This window comes from Myxocyprinus asiaticus, chromosome 21, assembly GCF_019703515.2.
Source record: "Myxocyprinus asiaticus isolate MX2 ecotype Aquarium Trade chromosome 21, UBuf_Myxa_2, whole genome shotgun sequence".
Taxonomy (NCBI): domain Eukaryota; kingdom Metazoa; phylum Chordata; class Actinopteri; order Cypriniformes; family Catostomidae; genus Myxocyprinus; species Myxocyprinus asiaticus.
This window is the reverse complement of record NC_059364.1, coordinates 13,958,760-13,976,699: the sequence shown is the minus strand read 5'-3', so window position 1 is coordinate 13,976,699 and position 17,940 is coordinate 13,958,760. Positions and strand designations below refer to the sequence as shown.

The window sequence follows — 17,940 nt, the reverse complement described above, 5'->3', positions numbered from 1 at the left end:
GCGATGGTAGCATACAGTAGCCACCAAGGCGGCTTGCGCTTGCGTCGCATGTTGCAACTCACCCGCCGCCTCCTCCTCTGGAGTCAGCAGCGACTCAAGTTGTTGCGAGCCACTCACATCCCACGTGACCTCGACAGCGTGGCAGACGTGCTGTCACGACAGGTCATGCTCAGGGGAGAGTGGAGACTCCACCCCCATGTGGTCCAGCTGGTTTGGAGTCGATTCGGTCAAGCGCAGGTAAGCCTGTTCGCTTCCCGGGAATCCTCCCACTGCCCGCTCTGGTACGCCCTGACTGAGGCTTCCCTCGGCACATATGCACTGGCACACAGCTGGCCCTGGGTACACGCTAATATGCGTTCCCCCCAGTGAGCCTACTAGCACAGACCCTGTGCAAGGTCAGGGAGGATGAGGAATAGGTCATCCTAGTGGCACCCTACTGGCCCACCCAGACTTGGGTCTCGGACCTCACACACCTCGCAACAGCCCCTTCCTGGCGAATTCCCCTGAGGAGGGTTCTCCTCTCTCAGGGATGGGGCACCATCTGGCACACGTGACCAGACCTCTGGAATGTTCACGTCTGGCCCTTGGACAGGATGCAGAAGACCTAAGTGGCCTACCACCCATGGTGGTAGACATGATCACTCAGGCTAGGGCTTCCTCTACGAGGCACCTATATGCCTTGCAGTGGTGTCTGTTCACTAAGTGGTGTTCTTCCCGAAGCGAAGACCCCCAGAGATGTGCAGTCGGGTCGGTGCTTTCCTTCCTGCAGGAGAGACTGGTGGGGCGGATGTCTCCCCCACCTTGAGGGTGTATGTGGCCGCTTTGGCGGCGCAGCACAATGCAGTTGACGGTAAGTATTTAGGGAAGCACAACCTGATCATCAGGTTCCTTAGAGGCGCGACGAGGTTGAATCCTCCAAGACTGCTCCTCATTCCTTCATGGGATCTCTCAGTGGTCCTTTGGGGCCTACGGAGAGCTCCATTTGAGCCGTTCCTTAGAGGCACGACGAGGTTGAATCCTCCAAGACTGCTCCTCATTCCCTCATGGGATCTTTCCGTGGTCCTTCGGGGCCTACGGGGAGCTCCATTTGAGCTCCTGGAATCAGTTGAGCTTAAGGCACTCTCCTTGAAGACTGCCCTCCTGACTGCACTCACTTCCATCAAGAGGGTAGGGGACCTGCAGGCATTCCTTGTCAGCGACACGTGCCTGGAGATCAGTCCGGGATACTCTCATGTGCCCAAGGTTCCCATGACCCCATTTCGGGATCAGGTGGTGAACCTGCAAGCGCTGCCCCAGGAGGAGGCAGACCCAGCCTTGTCATTGCTGTGTCCGGTGCATGCTTTGCGCATCTATTTGGATCACACACAGAGCTTTAGATGCTCTGAGCAGCTCTTTGTCTGTTTTGGAGGACAGCGGAAAGGTAGCGCTGTCTCCAAACAGAGGATCGCCCACTGGATCATTGATGCCATTGCTTTGGCATATCACGCCCAGGACGTGCTGCTCCTCTTGGGGCTACGAGCACACTCTACTAGGAGTGTGGCAGCCTCCTGGGCTCTGACTAATGGCGCCACTTTAGCAGACATCTGCAGAGCAGCGGGCTTGGCAACACCCAATACCTTCGCAGGGTTCTACAATCTCCGGGTTGAGCCGGTCTCGTCCTGTGTGTTGTCAGGTACGAGCAGGTAAGTTGCAGGACAGCTGGCCAGGTGTACTGCTTGCGTGTAGCACCTTTCCCCTCCCGGAGGTGAAGACGTGCGCTTTTTATCTCCAGTCGTGTTCACGAAGGTGTGGACCCTGGATGTACTTCCTTCTAAGCCCTGTGGCAGGCGAGTTTGCGGAGAAACTTGTTGCCGGCCCAGTACGTGTGCTAACTTGGCCCTGTACTGGGGTAAGTGCTCCACATGCGCTGGTTGCCCATATGTAACCCCATATGTTGTATCTTCCGCGAGACGGTTCTCCCATTGGTGAACCCGCGTCTTCTTTTGGTAGAGGCCCCTCTGCCCCCTGTCGCCGTGTTTGTAGAACTCCTTCCCCCCTGGGTAGGACCTACCATGGGGACTTCTCCACATGAGACACTGCCGACAAGATTTAGTAAGACCATGTGACGTATTTCCACACAATTTCCTACCCCTTGGGCAGGGTGAGGTCTCTGTGGTGTCTTCCCCTTGGGAGTGACCCCCCCCCCCCCGGGACACTATATGGCCCCCAGCTGAACGATTTTTCCTTTTGGGGAGAAGAAAGAGAAAAGGCCACGGCTGGGACAGCTGGTCCCCATTTTTTGGGCAGTCGACTTGTCCTCGAGGTGCAGGGGACCGTATGATGCTTGTAAGAGCGATGGGGGAGGTTACGTGATGGCCGGGTGCGCTGGCTACGAGGCACACAATGGTCTGCCCATCTCGTACCGCCAGTTCACGTAACACAGTTCAGCTAGTTGTGGCATTTTGTATAGGGACCTCTAGTGTCACTACATCGACAAAACATCGAGTGAGTGACAGATAGGGAACGTCCTGGTTACTTTTGTAACCTCCGTTCCTTGATGGAGGGAATGAGACTTTGTGTCCCTCCTGCCACAACACTGAACTACATGCTGAAATGGCCGGGACCTTGTCTCAGCTCCTCAGCACAAAACCTGAATGAGTGGTTGCAAGCCAGCTCTTTTATACCCATATGTCCGGGGGAGTGGCATGCAAATTCCACTCGCCAATTCCCATTGGCCTTTTCTCAAAGATCAGAGGTGTTTGGGGCTCCCAAGAGTGACCCCTAGTGTCACTACATCGACACAACGTCTCGTTAAGAAAGTAAACAGGACTTTTCCTTGACTTCTTATCACAGGGTTTTTTGTTTTTTTCAAAAAATGTACAAAGTGAATGTTGTGACAATGTTTTATTTTGCTAGCTTGACCTTCATGGTTGAATGCGATTCAAAATGTATTTTTTCCCATGAATAGCATTTATTATTATTTTTTATTTTTATTTTATTTTTTAGCAGTTTATGACTAACCCACCCACTTTTAAAACTATGGATATTACATTAGTATCAACCAAAAACATAAAGTCATACCTACTTGAAAATAAAATTATCCAGATTGTAATGCAGGATGCCCTGAATATAAAAACTGTCAATATTTTCATAACTGGGATAAAATAACTTTCAAAAAAGCAATTCCTGCTTACACAAACTGTACCAAAACAAGACGTATGCCATATTACCATACAGACTGTCATATCATACACATACAGTATTATCATATTAGGGGCCATTCACACCAAATGCATTTTTGCATTAGACGGACATATTTGACGTTGTGCTGCTTCTCGCAATTTTTTTGTATATTACGCCACATTTTTAGACACTGTGTCAAGTTCAAAATAACTTAAACTGTTAAATCTTGAGAGGTCTTCAGATCTGCATTATATTTTATTTGTTGTGCAGCATCTAGCTTTTTTTAAGTGCAAAAACGTGTTTCAGCAAAAAGACAGAAAATAAAATCATCAAATGTAATTTAATAAACTTTAAAGGATAGTTAACCCAAAAATGAAAATTCTCTCATCATTTACTCACCCTCAAGCCATCCCAGTTGTGTATGACTTTTTTTTCTTCTGCTGAACACAAATGAAGATTTTTAAAAGAATATCTCAGCTCTGAAGGTCCTTTCAATGCAAGTGAATGATGACCAGACTTTTCAAGCTCCAAAAATCACATCAAGGCAGCATTAAAGTAATCCATATGACTCCAGTTGTTTATCATATGTCTTCTGAAGCGATGTGATCACTTTGGGTGAGAAACAGATACATATAAAGGTCTGGTCACCATTCACTTGCATTGTATGGAACTAAAGAGCAGAAATGTTCTTCTAAAAATCTTTGTTTGTGTTCAGCAGAAGAAAAAAAGTCATCCACGTCTGAGATGTCATGAGGGTAAATGATGAGACAATTTTTATGTTTGGGTGAACTATCCTTTTAAGCCAGTGTCTAGACAGTTTGATTGGATAACACTGAATGGTGTGTCTGCAGCACTTGTATGTCCTGGTGATCACTCAGAGCTGAAGTCTATGTTGACTGAGGGGCAGGAGGGTCTTCCTGAGGAGGCTCCTGGGGCAGTTGGCGCAGAAATATGATGTGTGTAGTGGGCGTCTTAAGCAGCAACTCCAGCTCTTCCTCACTGCTCCCCAAAACACTCACTCCATTTACCTCCACCAGCCTGGAACAGAGCCACAACCTCAGAACAAAAGCTTTGACAGCTGCCGTATCAGTATCCTCACTGATATATCAATAATCTTGTGTGAATGCTTGTAAATGTCATACACATCATTATACTTCATTTTATGGACTACAACAGATGTTTTGAGGATTTGAGGTTGTGCAATGTGAGCATAAAAAAAATTAGATAAGAGGTAAATATGTTTAAAAAAATGTATGATAAGAATAAGAATGCAGTTTTAAGATTTGCTTAAGCATCATTCCATGTAAAACAGTTTTGTTGTGAGATATTTTGTTATTTCTTTGCATAATGAATACAAAATATACTCAAGCTAGATTGTCTGGACCAACCATTTATTAGCACTTTTTACAAGTATTTCAAAGCACGCTTGTTTACTAGGGCAATTTAATCATCTTCTCTCCTTAGTTTTTTAGTCTTTATTCTCTCACATAGAAAAAAAAAAAAAAAAGAGCAAATATATTTTTTGAGAGAATATATATATATATATATATATATATATATATATATATATATATATATATATATATATACAGTTGTGCTCAAAAGTTTGCATACCCTGGCAGAAATTGTGAAATTTTGGCATTGATTTTGAAAATATGACTGATCATGCAAAATTCATTAAATAAAAATGTCTTTTATTCAAGGATAGTGATCATATGAATCCATTTATTATCACATAGTTGTTTGGCTCCTTTTTAAATCATAATGATAACAGAAATCACCCAAATGGCCCTGATCAAAAGTTTACATACCCTTGAATGTTTGGCCTTGTTACAGACACACAAGGTGACACACACAGGTTTAAATGGCAATTAAAGTTTAATTTCCCACACCTGTGGCTTTTTAAATTAGTGTCTGTGTGTAAATAGTCAAAGAGTTTGTTAGCTCTCACGTGGACGCACTGAGCAGGCTAGATGATGAGCCATGGGGAGCAGAAAAGAACTGTCAAAAGACCTGCATAACAAGGTAATGGGACTTTATAATGATGGAAAAGGATATAAAAAGATATCCAAAGCCTTGGAAATGCCAGTCAGTACTATTCAATCACTTATTATGAAGTGGAAAATTCGGGGATCTCTTGATACCAAGCCAAGGTCAGGTAGACCAAGAAAGATTTCAGCCACAACTGCCAGAAGAATTGTTCGGGATACAAAGAAAAAGGTAGCCTCAGGAGAAATACAGGCTGCTCTGGAAAAAGACGGTGTGGTTGTTTCAAGGAGCAAAATACGACGATACTTGAACAAAAATTTGCAGCATGGTTGAGTTGCCAAAAAGAAGCCTTTACTGCGCCAATGCCACAAAAAAGCCCGGTTACAATATGCCCGACAACACCTTGACACGCCTCACAGCTTCTGGCACACTGTAATTTGTAATATGGTCACAACCATAAGCGCTATGTTTGGAGAGGGGTCAACAAGGCCTATAGTGAAAAGAATACCATCCCCACTGTGAAGCATGTGGGGGGGGGGGGGTGAGCTCTAAAGACACGGGGAATCTTGTGAAAATTGATGGCAAGATGAATGTAGCATGTTATCAGAAAATACTGACAGACAATTTGCATTCTTCTGCACGAAAGCTGCGCATGGGACGCTCTTGGACATTCCAGCACGACAATGACCCTAAGCACAAGGCCGAGTTGACACTACAGTTGTTACAGCAGAAAAAGGTGAAGGTTCTGGAGTGGCCATCACAGTCTCCTGACCTTAATATCATCAAGCCACTCTGGGGAAATCTCAAACGTGCGGTTCATGCAAGGCGACCACAGAATTTTCATGACCTGGAGGCATTTTGCCAAGATGAATGGGCAGCTATACTACCTGCAAGAATTTGGGGCCTCATAGACAACTATTACAAAAGACTGCATGCTGTCATTGATGGTAATGGGGGCAATACACAGAATTAAGAACTAAGGGTATGCAGACTTTTGAACAGGGGTCATTTCATTTTTTTTCTTTGTTGCCATGTTTTGTTTTATGATTGTGCCATTCTGTTATAACCTACAGCTGAATATAAATCCCATAATGTGTTTTGCCTGCTCACTCATATTTTCTTTAAAAATGGTACATATATTACCAATTCTCCAAGGGTATGCAAACTTTTGAGCACAACTGTATATATATATATATATATATATATATATATATACTGTGTATACTGTTTGAGTGAGTGTGTGTGTGTGTGTGTGTGTGTGTAAACTGTACACTCACTAGCACTTTATTAGGAACACCTGTACATCTATTTATTCATCATGTGGCAGCAGTGCAATGCATAAAATCATGCAGATACGGGTCAGTAGCTTCAGTTAATGTTCACATCAACCATTAGAATAGGGAAAAAATGTGATCTCAGTGATTTCGACCATGGCATGATTGTTGGTGCCAGATGGGCTGGTTTGAGTATTTCTGTAACTGCTGATCTCCTGGGATTCTCATGTCTCTAGAGTTTACTCAGAATGGTGCCAAAAACAAAAAATATCCAGTGAGCGGCAGTTCTGCGGGCAGAAATGCCTTATTGATGAGAGAGGTCAACGGAGAATGGCCAGACTGGTTCAAGCTGACAGAAAGGCTATGGAAACTCAGATAACCACTCTGTACAATTGTAGTGAGCAGAATAGCACCTCCAAATGCACAACACGTTGAACCTTGAGGCAGATGGGCTACAACAGCAGAAGACCATGTTGGGCACTTTATTAGGACCATAGTGTTCCATAACAATGCGGTAAGTGAGTGAGTGTGTGTGTGTGTGTCTAAGCTTGTTCAATTTTGTGCTTTCCTCAAAAGCCTAATGATTTTGAAAATAAGAATGAAATTAAGCTTTTTTGTTTTGCCAGAAGTTTGGCAATTAACTTGCAGTTTTCCCTTTCCAGTGGGTTCACATGCTAATTTACATTTAGTCATTTAGCAGATGCTTTTATCCAAAGTGACTAACAAATGAGGAACATAACAAGCAATTTGTCATACAAATACATACATATTTGTTTTTCCCTTTCTCCCTCTCTCTCTCTCTGATTCATAACATGTATTTCATGCATGTTTATGTACATGTGTTTGCATGTATATGTAATCATAGTTATGAGTTGTAAAACCCAGCTCACGAATGGAACGCTGAAACTGCAAGTCTTTATATTCTTCACATTTTTAAAAAAAAATTTTTATCTGTTCCTCATGCTTAGCCATCCAAGTTTTACATTTCAGTGTTTTCCTGTTATGCTCCATGCCTCTTACAAATTTCCATAGCAACAGGGGAAAAAACACTTACGCTGATGGAACCTCTGTGATCCTCTCTGCTCTTAAAGGCTGGAAACTTCGGGATGTCTCTTGGCTTGTTTTACGAGCGACCAATTAGAGGCTTAATTCATCAAAACATCTATTGCACTGAGATGACCTCTCTTTGTCTAACATTATTTCACAATTGAATTGTTTTGGAAGACTATGACCCAAAGTTTTTACTGGGTGGAAATCACTTCAATTCAACATGACATCAAAATTGAACCTATTGACTTTCTTAATGCACTTTCATTGTTTTATTGTGAATTATTCATTGGATCACAAAATGTTTGTCTTTGTAATCTTTTATTAAAATCTAATCACTTGCTCCCCCTCTAAAACAACTTTTCTTTTTAGATGACTTCACAAATCCCTCTCACTTTTCAACCCCCCACTTTCAACTGGTGTGTAATGCCAGTTTTCATGATGCAGTAATTTCTCGATGGATAAAATCAAGTTGAATGCTGCAAATGCTGTTTTTTATGTTGACTTTAAGAAGTTACCTTAAAATTTGTTACCTTAAGGTGCCATTTCTACTTGATCTGACCCTTAAAAATGAATTTTGTTGTAACCTAATGTAATCAGGTTGATATAGTAATATTTAATTTCTGACATGAATAAAACCAGTTAGTTTAGATGTTACAACAAGAAACACATTGTTAAAGTTACTGATTTATTTTGTTTTTACAGTTCAGTTACCTGTCATTCAGACAGAGGTTCGTACACTCAGTATGTACCACCATCAGACCCTGGCCCTCGACCCAGCGTGCAGAGAACCCATAATGACCGTCTGGGTCTGCTTGCACTTGGGCGGCCACCAGCATGACAGGAGACTGCAAAGGGACCAGCTGAGTCAGAGTGGTGCTCTTCCTCTCGGCTCTCTCCTGCAGAAAAAACAGATGAGCCAGCATCAACAGCAGTGAATAGCTGGTGGCTCTCCTCAATGAGACACTGCTCTCGTTTTATTGTAACTAAACTGGAGAGTCTTTGAAACAACAACTTTGAAAGTGCGAGGTGTTAAAGCTGACAGACAATCTGATCTGACCACTGCAGTCAGCATTCTTCAACCTGAAAATCTCCACACTATTCATAGCATATTGAGTCTTTCAAAACATATGCAGTCACCATTACTGAAATACATAGACCAATTGAAGTATTTTACAACATCATGAAATAGTGTTTATGTAAATTATGTATAGAGATTTTTTATCTGTATTTTATGTTGCTATGCAAAACATAGTACTATAATTACACATTGTGTTCAAATTTAGTTCAGTTTAGTCACAAATTGGGTCTCTTAGGGGCCGTTCAGACCAAACGTGCACTTAAAAAGCTAGACACAGCGCAACAAATGGAACAGATTGCAAGTATCTCAAGTCATGTAAAAACACTGACAAAAACAGCGTTACAAAGAATAACAATTCAAAAACAGCACGAACAGTGGCAAAAACATGTCTATTAAGAATGGCTGTTTAGGCTTTTGTCTATCCTGTGACAAACAGATTTGGCTTATGTATGCTCAGATTCTCAGAACATGGAGTAGTTGATAGAGCATGGTGCTATAGCACCTCCAAAGATCGATTCCCATGTAATGCATAAACTAATAAAATGTTTATCCTAAATGCACTGCAATTCACTTATAAATAAAAGTGTTTGCCAAATTCACCAAAGTATATTAAAGCTGAAGTGTTTAATTTAGGGTCACAATAACAATAGGGTCGCCAAACAAAATTGCAAAAATAATCACTGTTTTCAAACAGATTACAGAAAACTCCCCCTGTCTTCTACTGGTTGCAAAAACAGATGGTCCCACCCTTTTGACAGTGCCACAGAGCCAAATCATTACACTTTTAGGTGAAATCAACCTACAAATGATTTACTTAAAAGGTTGGGATAAGAGAAATAGTTTTTATATCGAAAAAAAATATACATAACACCTTTAAGCGAAACTGCATTGATATAAAAATATATTTATAAAAAATATGACAGTGCAATTGTTGCACTCTAAAGGGGCCAAAATGTGACATGACAAAATTAGTTCCTAAGTAGTTCCTCACTGGTGAAAATGCAAGATCAATTGCTGAGACAGAGACTGAATACAGGAAGTGAGTGAAAAGATAGACACAGAGTGATCAGGTTTCAGAAAGCAGAGGTGAGGGTTTGACTCTCCTGGCATGTGAAAGCCCTGCAGCCATGGCTACTGAGCCTCTCTCCAGACACTGGCACCAGACAGCTCGCTCACTCAGGAAACCCCCTTGAAGAAATACTTAGGAGCCCTCATCACCCCACTGTTTTGATTCACTTGGGCCTAAAAGACCCTCTTTCAAATCTTTGCACTTTTTACCTAAGAGAAGTAGTATAAGGGCAGGTACTTTCGGAATGAATCATTCCAGACAACTTTCATTTGCTCCTAATGTCGTTCAGCCCTCATGTTAACCTGGTGCTGGAGCAAGGTGAGGGAATAATTATAAAGGCGATATTGGCCACGGAGCAAACGGCGGAAACTGGAGAACAAGATGAACAATGGAAATATGAAGAATATGGCTTGGCAAATGGTCTTTGAAACTGTAAAGGGTTGGGAGTTGCTCCATGAAGAATGATTGGTTGAGAAATGGCCTTTCTTGGGCACGCCTTCAGAAATTCCCTAACTCTTATGAGATGGGAGAGGAAGCTGTGCCAAATCTTGGATTTTAGGATTGTGTTTTGCATGAGAAAGGCTTCCGGACGTGGTTAGAAAAGTGTGGCTGGTCTTAAATAATATACTCTAAGTGAGGCACTGTCTGTTACAATAATGCATTCGCAGGGCCCAGGAGTGCAGCATTGCATGCAGTAAAATGGCAACCTCAAGATGGACTATAAATCCATGACAGAGCCAAAAGCTGCCACAACTATTAGCAACGGGGCCTCTTAGCCGCCAGTGCATCTCAACAGGGTGACCGCCAAGACACTGGGAATCAAAGTGAGCCCAACTACGGGGAGCTATCATGCTTGGTCGTAATTGCAGTACTGTATCTACACCACCTTTCCCATGTGAATAGTGAAACCTAATCCTAAAGTCTGCAAAAAAAAAAAAAAAATACATTTCTGGCCTGAAGAAGATTGGATATTTAAATAGAAATGAATAAAGAGAGGTTAGAAAAAGTTTGAGGGGTGCTTGTGCCATATTATTTCCAGGGGTTTTCCCACTCAAGTTCCTGTTTCCAAATTGGGACCCTACTTTGAAACAATATTTGTTATATTTCCCACTATTTCCACAACTCCTCCCTCTCTCTTCCTGTCTATTCTGATGCACTGCAGTCGTGATGGATCCCGTAGATTAGAGCCAATGATTAAATATTTCCTTATTGTCCGATAATCTCTGGAAAATAAATGGCAGGCTGCTCCTTATTAGGACCAGGCTTATATTAGTTCCCAGACTGCTCTGTGGCCTGACCTGCACCTTTCCCACTGATTAGGTCATATGATAAACTTTAGCACCACTGCTTCTTTCCCACCAACTCAGCACCTAAAGACTGTGGCCTGAGGGCAGCAACGTGACACGTTCTTTTCTTCCAAAGCTCCAGTCGGCATGTGTCCTTTCATGGCACCTTGTTAGGTCTCTACAGAGGAGATGAAAGAGCCACTTTAAAAGGAGGACGAAGGTGGGAAAGAATCATCGGTACGGCCACAACGAGGATAGTTTTACACTTCGTGTCAACCTAGTGCCAGACTAGCATTTTGTGTTGTGCTGGCTTTTGAAAAATGACTGGTTTCGGTGCCAGTGGCTCACTGCTGTGGTGACTGTCATTGTGAAATGACACCATTAATTTGCTAGGTAGCTCTGCTCACAAAATGAGGCAAGGAAGCAAAAGTCACATGGACTACTTTTCTTACACTTTTAGGTGATTTCTGTGTCACTATCAACGGCTATTCTATGAAACTCAGCGATTGTGACATTCTCTAAAATATCTCCTTTTGTGTGCCGCAGAATAAAGAAAGTCTTATGGGTTTGGAATGACATGAGGGTGAATACATATTGACATAATTTAAGTTTTTAAGTGAATTATTCCTTTTAGGCAAAAAGAAAAAAAAAAACAGCAATAATTATATGTTATGAGAACAGCCTCTAAAACTAATTCAGTACTTCATGTCAAATAACTGCGTTCATTTTTACCCTCAAATATTTTTGTACGTCCAACAAAGTGCTTGCATATTGGGAAAGCCAAGACTCTAATGCTCACATTAGTACCATATGTTCAGCCTCATTAAAATGTGGTTTAAAATAATAACCACTGGCTTGCATTCACATGTCAGCACTATATCATTTTATACTGCACTAGGACAATCTAAGAAACTTAAGGAACTCTATGTCAGATCAGGGGGTTTCTGGCTCACCTTGGCCTGGGTGTTCTCCAGAGCTGAACGCAGGTGAGCCACCTGCCGGATGAGGTGGACCAGTGTGATCTCTTCTTTAAACACCTGGCAGTTCAGTCTCATCTTCTCCAGCAGCCGAACCTCTGCCTGCCTGAGGAGTAAACAAAACACAAGCTGCTTCCATAAGATTTGTAAAGTTTAGCCATGGATCTGGAAGCTTATCTGAACCGATATTCAATGTTCTGTCACTTTATATCAAAGTTAATTTTGTCAACAATTAAGGGTACACTATCATACAGATGAGCTTCAGTCAATTTGACATTGAATAAAAGCCACAAAACCACAACTTTGATTTCATGGGGTCTTTAAGTGGTCTAAATATGTTTCTTCCCTCTCATGTTCTCATACTCAAATATCTTAGATTAATGTCATCCAAAAACACTGAAACTTGAAAGATTATTATTTTTTTAATTATTTTTTTTGGCCACGCACATAAAGGACATAATGAAACAGAAAACAATAAGGCTTCAAATTAAGTGGCTTATCAGGTAATTAATGAGGACTTGGACATACTGATTCATGATGGTATTTTCTCACACCCTTATCCATTCCTGCTTTCAGTCTGTCCAGCTCAAAAAAAGATGTCAGAATAAATCAAAGGCTGTTATGCTGAGAAAAAGCAGGAAACTACTGGCTGAGACCCACACTGGCCTTTCCCTCAAACACTCTCTCTTTATTTGCACACCTCATAAATTTAACAGGTACAGATTCCCGTACTAACCCGTAAGATTGTAGGCAGAATGTTAATCTCAGTCAAAATTCACTTTCATTGTATGGAAAAAAGATGAAGTGAAAGTAAATGGTGACTGAGGCTAACATTTTACCAAACATCTTCTTTTGTGTTCCACAGAAGCAAGTCATATGGATTTAAAACAACATGATGGTGAGTAAATGACAGAACTGTAGCTTTTGGGTGAACTATCCCTTTTTAGATCTGCAGACTTCTAATTTCCGTCATCCAAAGCAACTTTTAGCACTGACGCCAAACAGAAAAATAAACTGAAACTGACTGTAAACAGAGCATCAAAAATCACAGGATGCAGACTCTGTCAGTAAATTCTCATTACAACAAGGAAATTGCACTCAGCGCATCCAAAACCATTAATGAACAGTTTCTTTCCCACTGTTATTCCCTAAAATAATCTCATAGTACTAACTAATTGCTGTTCACTGTACTGCATTATCCTCCAGATCAGCACATTCTATTCTATTCTATTCTATTCCAAATGACACTGCTCTCTGCACTAATGTGTAAATACTGTAATTTATTATTCTGCATAATCCTCCATATCAGCACATTCTATTCTATTCTATTCTATTCCAAATGACACTGCAATCTGCACTAATGTGTAAATACTGCAAATTAATTGTCTGCATTATTCTCCAGATTAGCAGCTTCTATTCTATTCAATTATATTGTTTGCCAAACTACAATGCTATCTGCACTAATGTGTACTCTAATTTAACATTCTCCATAATCATCCAGGTAAGCACATTCTATTCTATTCTATTCTATTCTATTCTATTCTATTCTATTCTATTGTTTTCCAAACTACACTGTTTCTGCACTAATGTGTAAATACCCTAATTAAATAATCTGCATTATCCTCCAGATCAGCACACTCTTTTCTATTCTATTTTGTTCTCTTCTATTACACTGCTTCCAAACTACTCTGCTCTCCACACAAATGTGTAAATACTGTAATTTGTTATTGTGTTTTGTAACGGGTGACCAGCTTCCAAAAAATTAATACTCACCAAATATACTTGTGAGTAAATAAAACTGTTTGTCGGTAACTTTATTAGGAACTGCAGTTTTTTTTTTTTTTTCAGAACTCCATGTGGCAACATGTGGAGTATGTTATTATATAAGACTTTAATATTGTATGTAATATTAAATAAAAGTAACACACATAAACGTCCTGGTTACTTTCGTAACCTCCGTTCCCTGATGGAGGGAATGAGACGTTGTGTCGATGTAGTAAAAGCACTCATTCAGGTTTTGTGCTGAGGAGCTGAGACAAGGTCCCGGCCATTTCAGCGGATAGTTCAGTGTTGTGGCAGGAAGGACACAAAGTCTCGTTGCCTCCATCAGGGAACGAAGGTTACGAAAGTAACCAGGATGTTCCCTATCTGTCACTCACTCAACGTTGTGTCGATGTAGTGATACTAGAGGTCCCTATACAAAATGCTACAACTAGCTGAACTGTGTTACGTGAACTGGCGGTGCGAAACGGACAGACCATTGTGTGCCTCGTAGCCAGCGCACCCGGCTGTCACGTAACCTCCCCCAGTGCTCTTTCAAGCGTAGTATGGTCCCCTGCACCTCGGGGACAAGTCAACTGCCCAAAAAATGGGGACCGGCTGCCCCAGCCATGGCCTCTTCTCTTTCTTCACCCCAAAAGGAAAAATCGTTCAGCTGGGGGCCATATAGCGTCCGCGTCGGGGGGGCGTCACTCCCAAGGGGAAGACACCGCGGAGACCACACCCTGCCCGAGGGGGAGGAAATTGTGTGGAAATACGTCACATGGTCTTACCGAGTCTTGTCGGCAGTGTCTCATGTGGAGAAGTCCCCGTGGTAGGTCCTACCCAGGGGGAGAAGAGTTCTACAAACACGGCGACTGGGGGCAGAGGGGCCTCTACCCAAGGAAGACGCAGGTTCACCAACGGGGGAACCGTCTTGCGGAAGATACATCACATGGGGTTACATATGGACAACCAGCGCATGTGGAGCACTTACCCCAGTACAGGGCCAAGTTAGCACACATACTGGGCTGGCAACGAGTTAAGCTGGACCACCTGGGGGTGGAGTCTCCACTCTCCCCTAAGCGTGACCTGCCGTGACAGCGTGTCTGCCACGTTGTTGAGGTCGCCCGGGATGTGAGTGGCTCGCAACAACTTGAGCCACTGCTGACTCCAGAGGTGGAGATGGCAGATGAGTTGTGACATGCAACGAGAGCACACGCCGCCTTGGCGGTTGATGTACACTACCGTTGCCGTGTTGTCCGTCCGGACCAACATGTGCTTGTCCTGGATCAATGGCCGAAGCCTCCGCAGGGCGAGCAATACTGCCAGCAACTTGAGGCAGTTGATATGCCAACGCAGTCGTGTCCTTGTCCAGGAGCCGGCGACTGCGCGCCCGTTGCATATGGCGCCCCCGCCACGCTTGGAGGCGTCTGTTGTAACCACGACGCACCTGGACACCTGCACTAAGGGGACCCCTGCCTGCAGAAATGCAAGGTCTGTCCAAGGGCTGAACAGGCTGTGGCAGATCAGCGTGATGGCCACACGATATGCCCCATGGCGCCATGCCCATCTCGGGACTCGAGTCTGAAGCCAGTGCTGAAGCGGTCTCATATGCATCAACCCGAGCAGCGTGACCACCGCCGAGGACACCATATGCCCCAGGAGCCTCTGAAATTGTTTCAGTGGGACCGCCGTTCTTCACCTGAATGCCTTCAGACAGTTCAGCACTGACTGCGTGCGCTCGCTCATGAGGCGCGCCATCATAGATACTGAGTCTAACTCCATGCCGAGAAAAGAGATGCTCTGAACTGGGGAGAGCTTGCTCTTTTCCCAGTTGACCCCAGCCGGCTGAGGTGGCTGAGCACCAAGTCCCTGTGCGCACAAAACAAATCCTGAGAGTGAGCTAGAATCAGCCAGTTGTCGAGATAGTTGAGGATGCGGATGCCCACTTAGCGGGGAAAGGGCTGCCTCTGCGACTTTCATTATGCTGCGATCGAGAGCTCATCCTCTTCGCGAGCCCCGAATAAGATCGCAAACTCGCCCTGAGATGAGCCGGCGGTCTCATCCCAGAAATCAACCGGGGCACACGAGCATACTGGGGAATGGGAGGTCTGTGGGGGTTTTCCCGGCAGAGAAGCTCCCACTGAGGTCCCCAAATCGCCCCCAGTGCTAACCGCCGTGGCCTCATACCCGCAGGTAGAAGGACTGAGGCGGGGAGCCGCTGGGGTGGCTTTCCCTCTGACGAAGGAAAGCCATGACCACAACGTTGCCATGGTCATGTTCTCGCAATGAGGACATGACCCATCCATGAACGATGTCTCTGCGTGGGCAGCGCCATGCGATCATGGCCGTCAGAAGAAGAGAGATAGCGACCGCAACCAGGAATTATACACAGGCGGAAAGGCATCTTTAAAAAGACGCTCCGTGTGTGCCACTCTTTTATTAGGAAGAGTATACTCTTTTAGCTGCTGAAGCACCCAGGGGTGTTCTCTGCACACCACTGGTGCAAGAGGGGGAGAAACTGCGGTAATGCACGGTAAATCCAACAGCTTTCGAGGTGAATAGATCAGCGGAGGAATACAGCTCGCTGAAACACAACCGCTCGTCTCCGAAGAAAAAAATCTAAATGAGTGGTTGCGAGCCAGCTCCTTTTATACCCGTATGTCTGGGAGAGTGGCATGCAAATTCAACTCGTCAATTCCTATTGGCCTTTTCTCAAAGATCAGAGGTGTTTGGGGCTCCCAAGGGAGACCCCTAGTGTCACTATATCAACACAATATCGAGTGAGTGACAGATAGGGAACTGCATTCCCACACAAAAACTGACTACATCATCACATGTTATTTGCAAACACATGGTACTGTAAGTTCCTGGCCATGGTCTTTCATGAATGGATATACTTACTTTTTCTTCTGCACTGGTGCATTGTTCAGATTGTCCCTGAGCATTTGAAGACTCTGTCTCTTCCTCTGCAGACTGTCCTGTGCCTGACTAAGACATATATTCAGCTCCAAGCTGTCTAGCTGCTCTGTATCCATCTCTCCCTCCATCTTTTTCAGCTCTGAACAAAAGGCCACCAGGCCATGGTAAAGCTCCTGAACCTGCTTATCATACACAAAATGTTTAACGAATAGCTAGAATCAGATCAATCAAGCTATGTGAATAAAATGGTAAAAGAAAACATAGGCTTTTTTTGTCTTGAACGACAGGAATAATTTACCTGTATGATGACATTTTGAAGTGAAGCGACCTGTTGGTTAAGCTCTTGAATCTTTCCGTCATCGTTTCGTAGATTCTTGCACTGAACATCATCAGCAGAACAAATAATGGCATCTGAAGAATTAGGGTCATCTTTCTGTGTTTTCTAAATGTTTTGAGACCCAATAGTTCAGTTTTAAAGTTTGTATCCCAAGATAATAACATTTGCTTTTGTTTAGCCAATTATAATACTTCTCTAAAACATGGGATTTTGTCTACCTTCCTACATAAATGAAGCTCCATTAGTCTTGTCTCTGAGCCAGGCAAATCTCCAATCTGCTGCTCGGGGGAGAACTCATCTGAAAAACGTGGATAAATAGAGACAGTATGTAAAAGAAAATTCACTGTGTAAATTCCAGAGCACTTACTCTGTACAAGCCATATATGATTCTCTCCAAACTTTAGACTAAATGGTTGTTCTTTCCCAAAGATGACAATAAATAAATAAATAGAGTAAATTGGGAGTAAGTTGGTTTAGTGTGATTAATTCTTTAAAATGTTTAAATATGTTGGCACACTCCCAAAAGACTCACTGATGGACATGCTATACAAATTTCCACTTAAAATATATTACTTAATGCAAGATAAAAGTATTCTAGTTTAATTGCAGTGCTGTTTTCATCAACAACAATTAAAAGGTTCACAATCCTTATACCTACAGTATGTACACACAACATTTACACATTTGTAAATGCTTTGTTTCTTGTTGCTTATATATACAGTATACAGTATATATATATATATATATATATATATATATATATATATATATATATATATATATATATATATATATATATATATAGTATAGTATAGTATAATGTACCTTGTTTGTTTTTCAGGTTGAAATGATCTTTGTCCTCATTAATTCCCAGCATCCTCAGACAGGACTCCATTACTTTTCCCACACTCGTCTCTTTGGGTGTCCTCAGATGAACTGTTCGATCTGACGCTGAATCAAAATAACATTGCAGAAAGCTGTTGTCAAAAATGTACAAGTAAACATATCTGGACGCACTGAACCATTAGATTGGAC

At 42.8% G+C, this 17,940-nt stretch overlaps 1 protein-coding gene across 1 annotated transcript in view; it reads right to left on the bottom strand.

Annotated features, from left to right (window-relative positions):
• Nucleotides 1-3,666: 3,666 nt before the first annotated feature.
• Nucleotides 3,667-17,940, bottom strand: part of LOC127411693 (uncharacterized) — a 28,674-nt gene continuing 14,400 nt past the window's right edge. The window contains exons 10-16 of the mRNA XM_051647399.1: nucleotides 17,731-17,856; nucleotides 17,124-17,203; nucleotides 16,867-17,010; nucleotides 16,551-16,747; nucleotides 11,862-11,991; nucleotides 8,187-8,371; nucleotides 3,667-4,200 (exon numbers count right to left, since the gene is read on the bottom strand). Of these exons, the coding sequence (XP_051503359.1) occupies nucleotides 4,050-4,200; nucleotides 8,187-8,371; nucleotides 11,862-11,991; nucleotides 16,551-16,747; nucleotides 16,867-17,010; nucleotides 17,124-17,203; nucleotides 17,731-17,856 (1,013 nt within the window). The 3' untranslated portion in view covers nucleotides 3,667-4,049. The remainder of the gene's footprint in view (nucleotides 4,201-8,186; nucleotides 8,372-11,861; nucleotides 11,992-16,550; nucleotides 16,748-16,866; nucleotides 17,011-17,123; nucleotides 17,204-17,730; nucleotides 17,857-17,940) is intronic.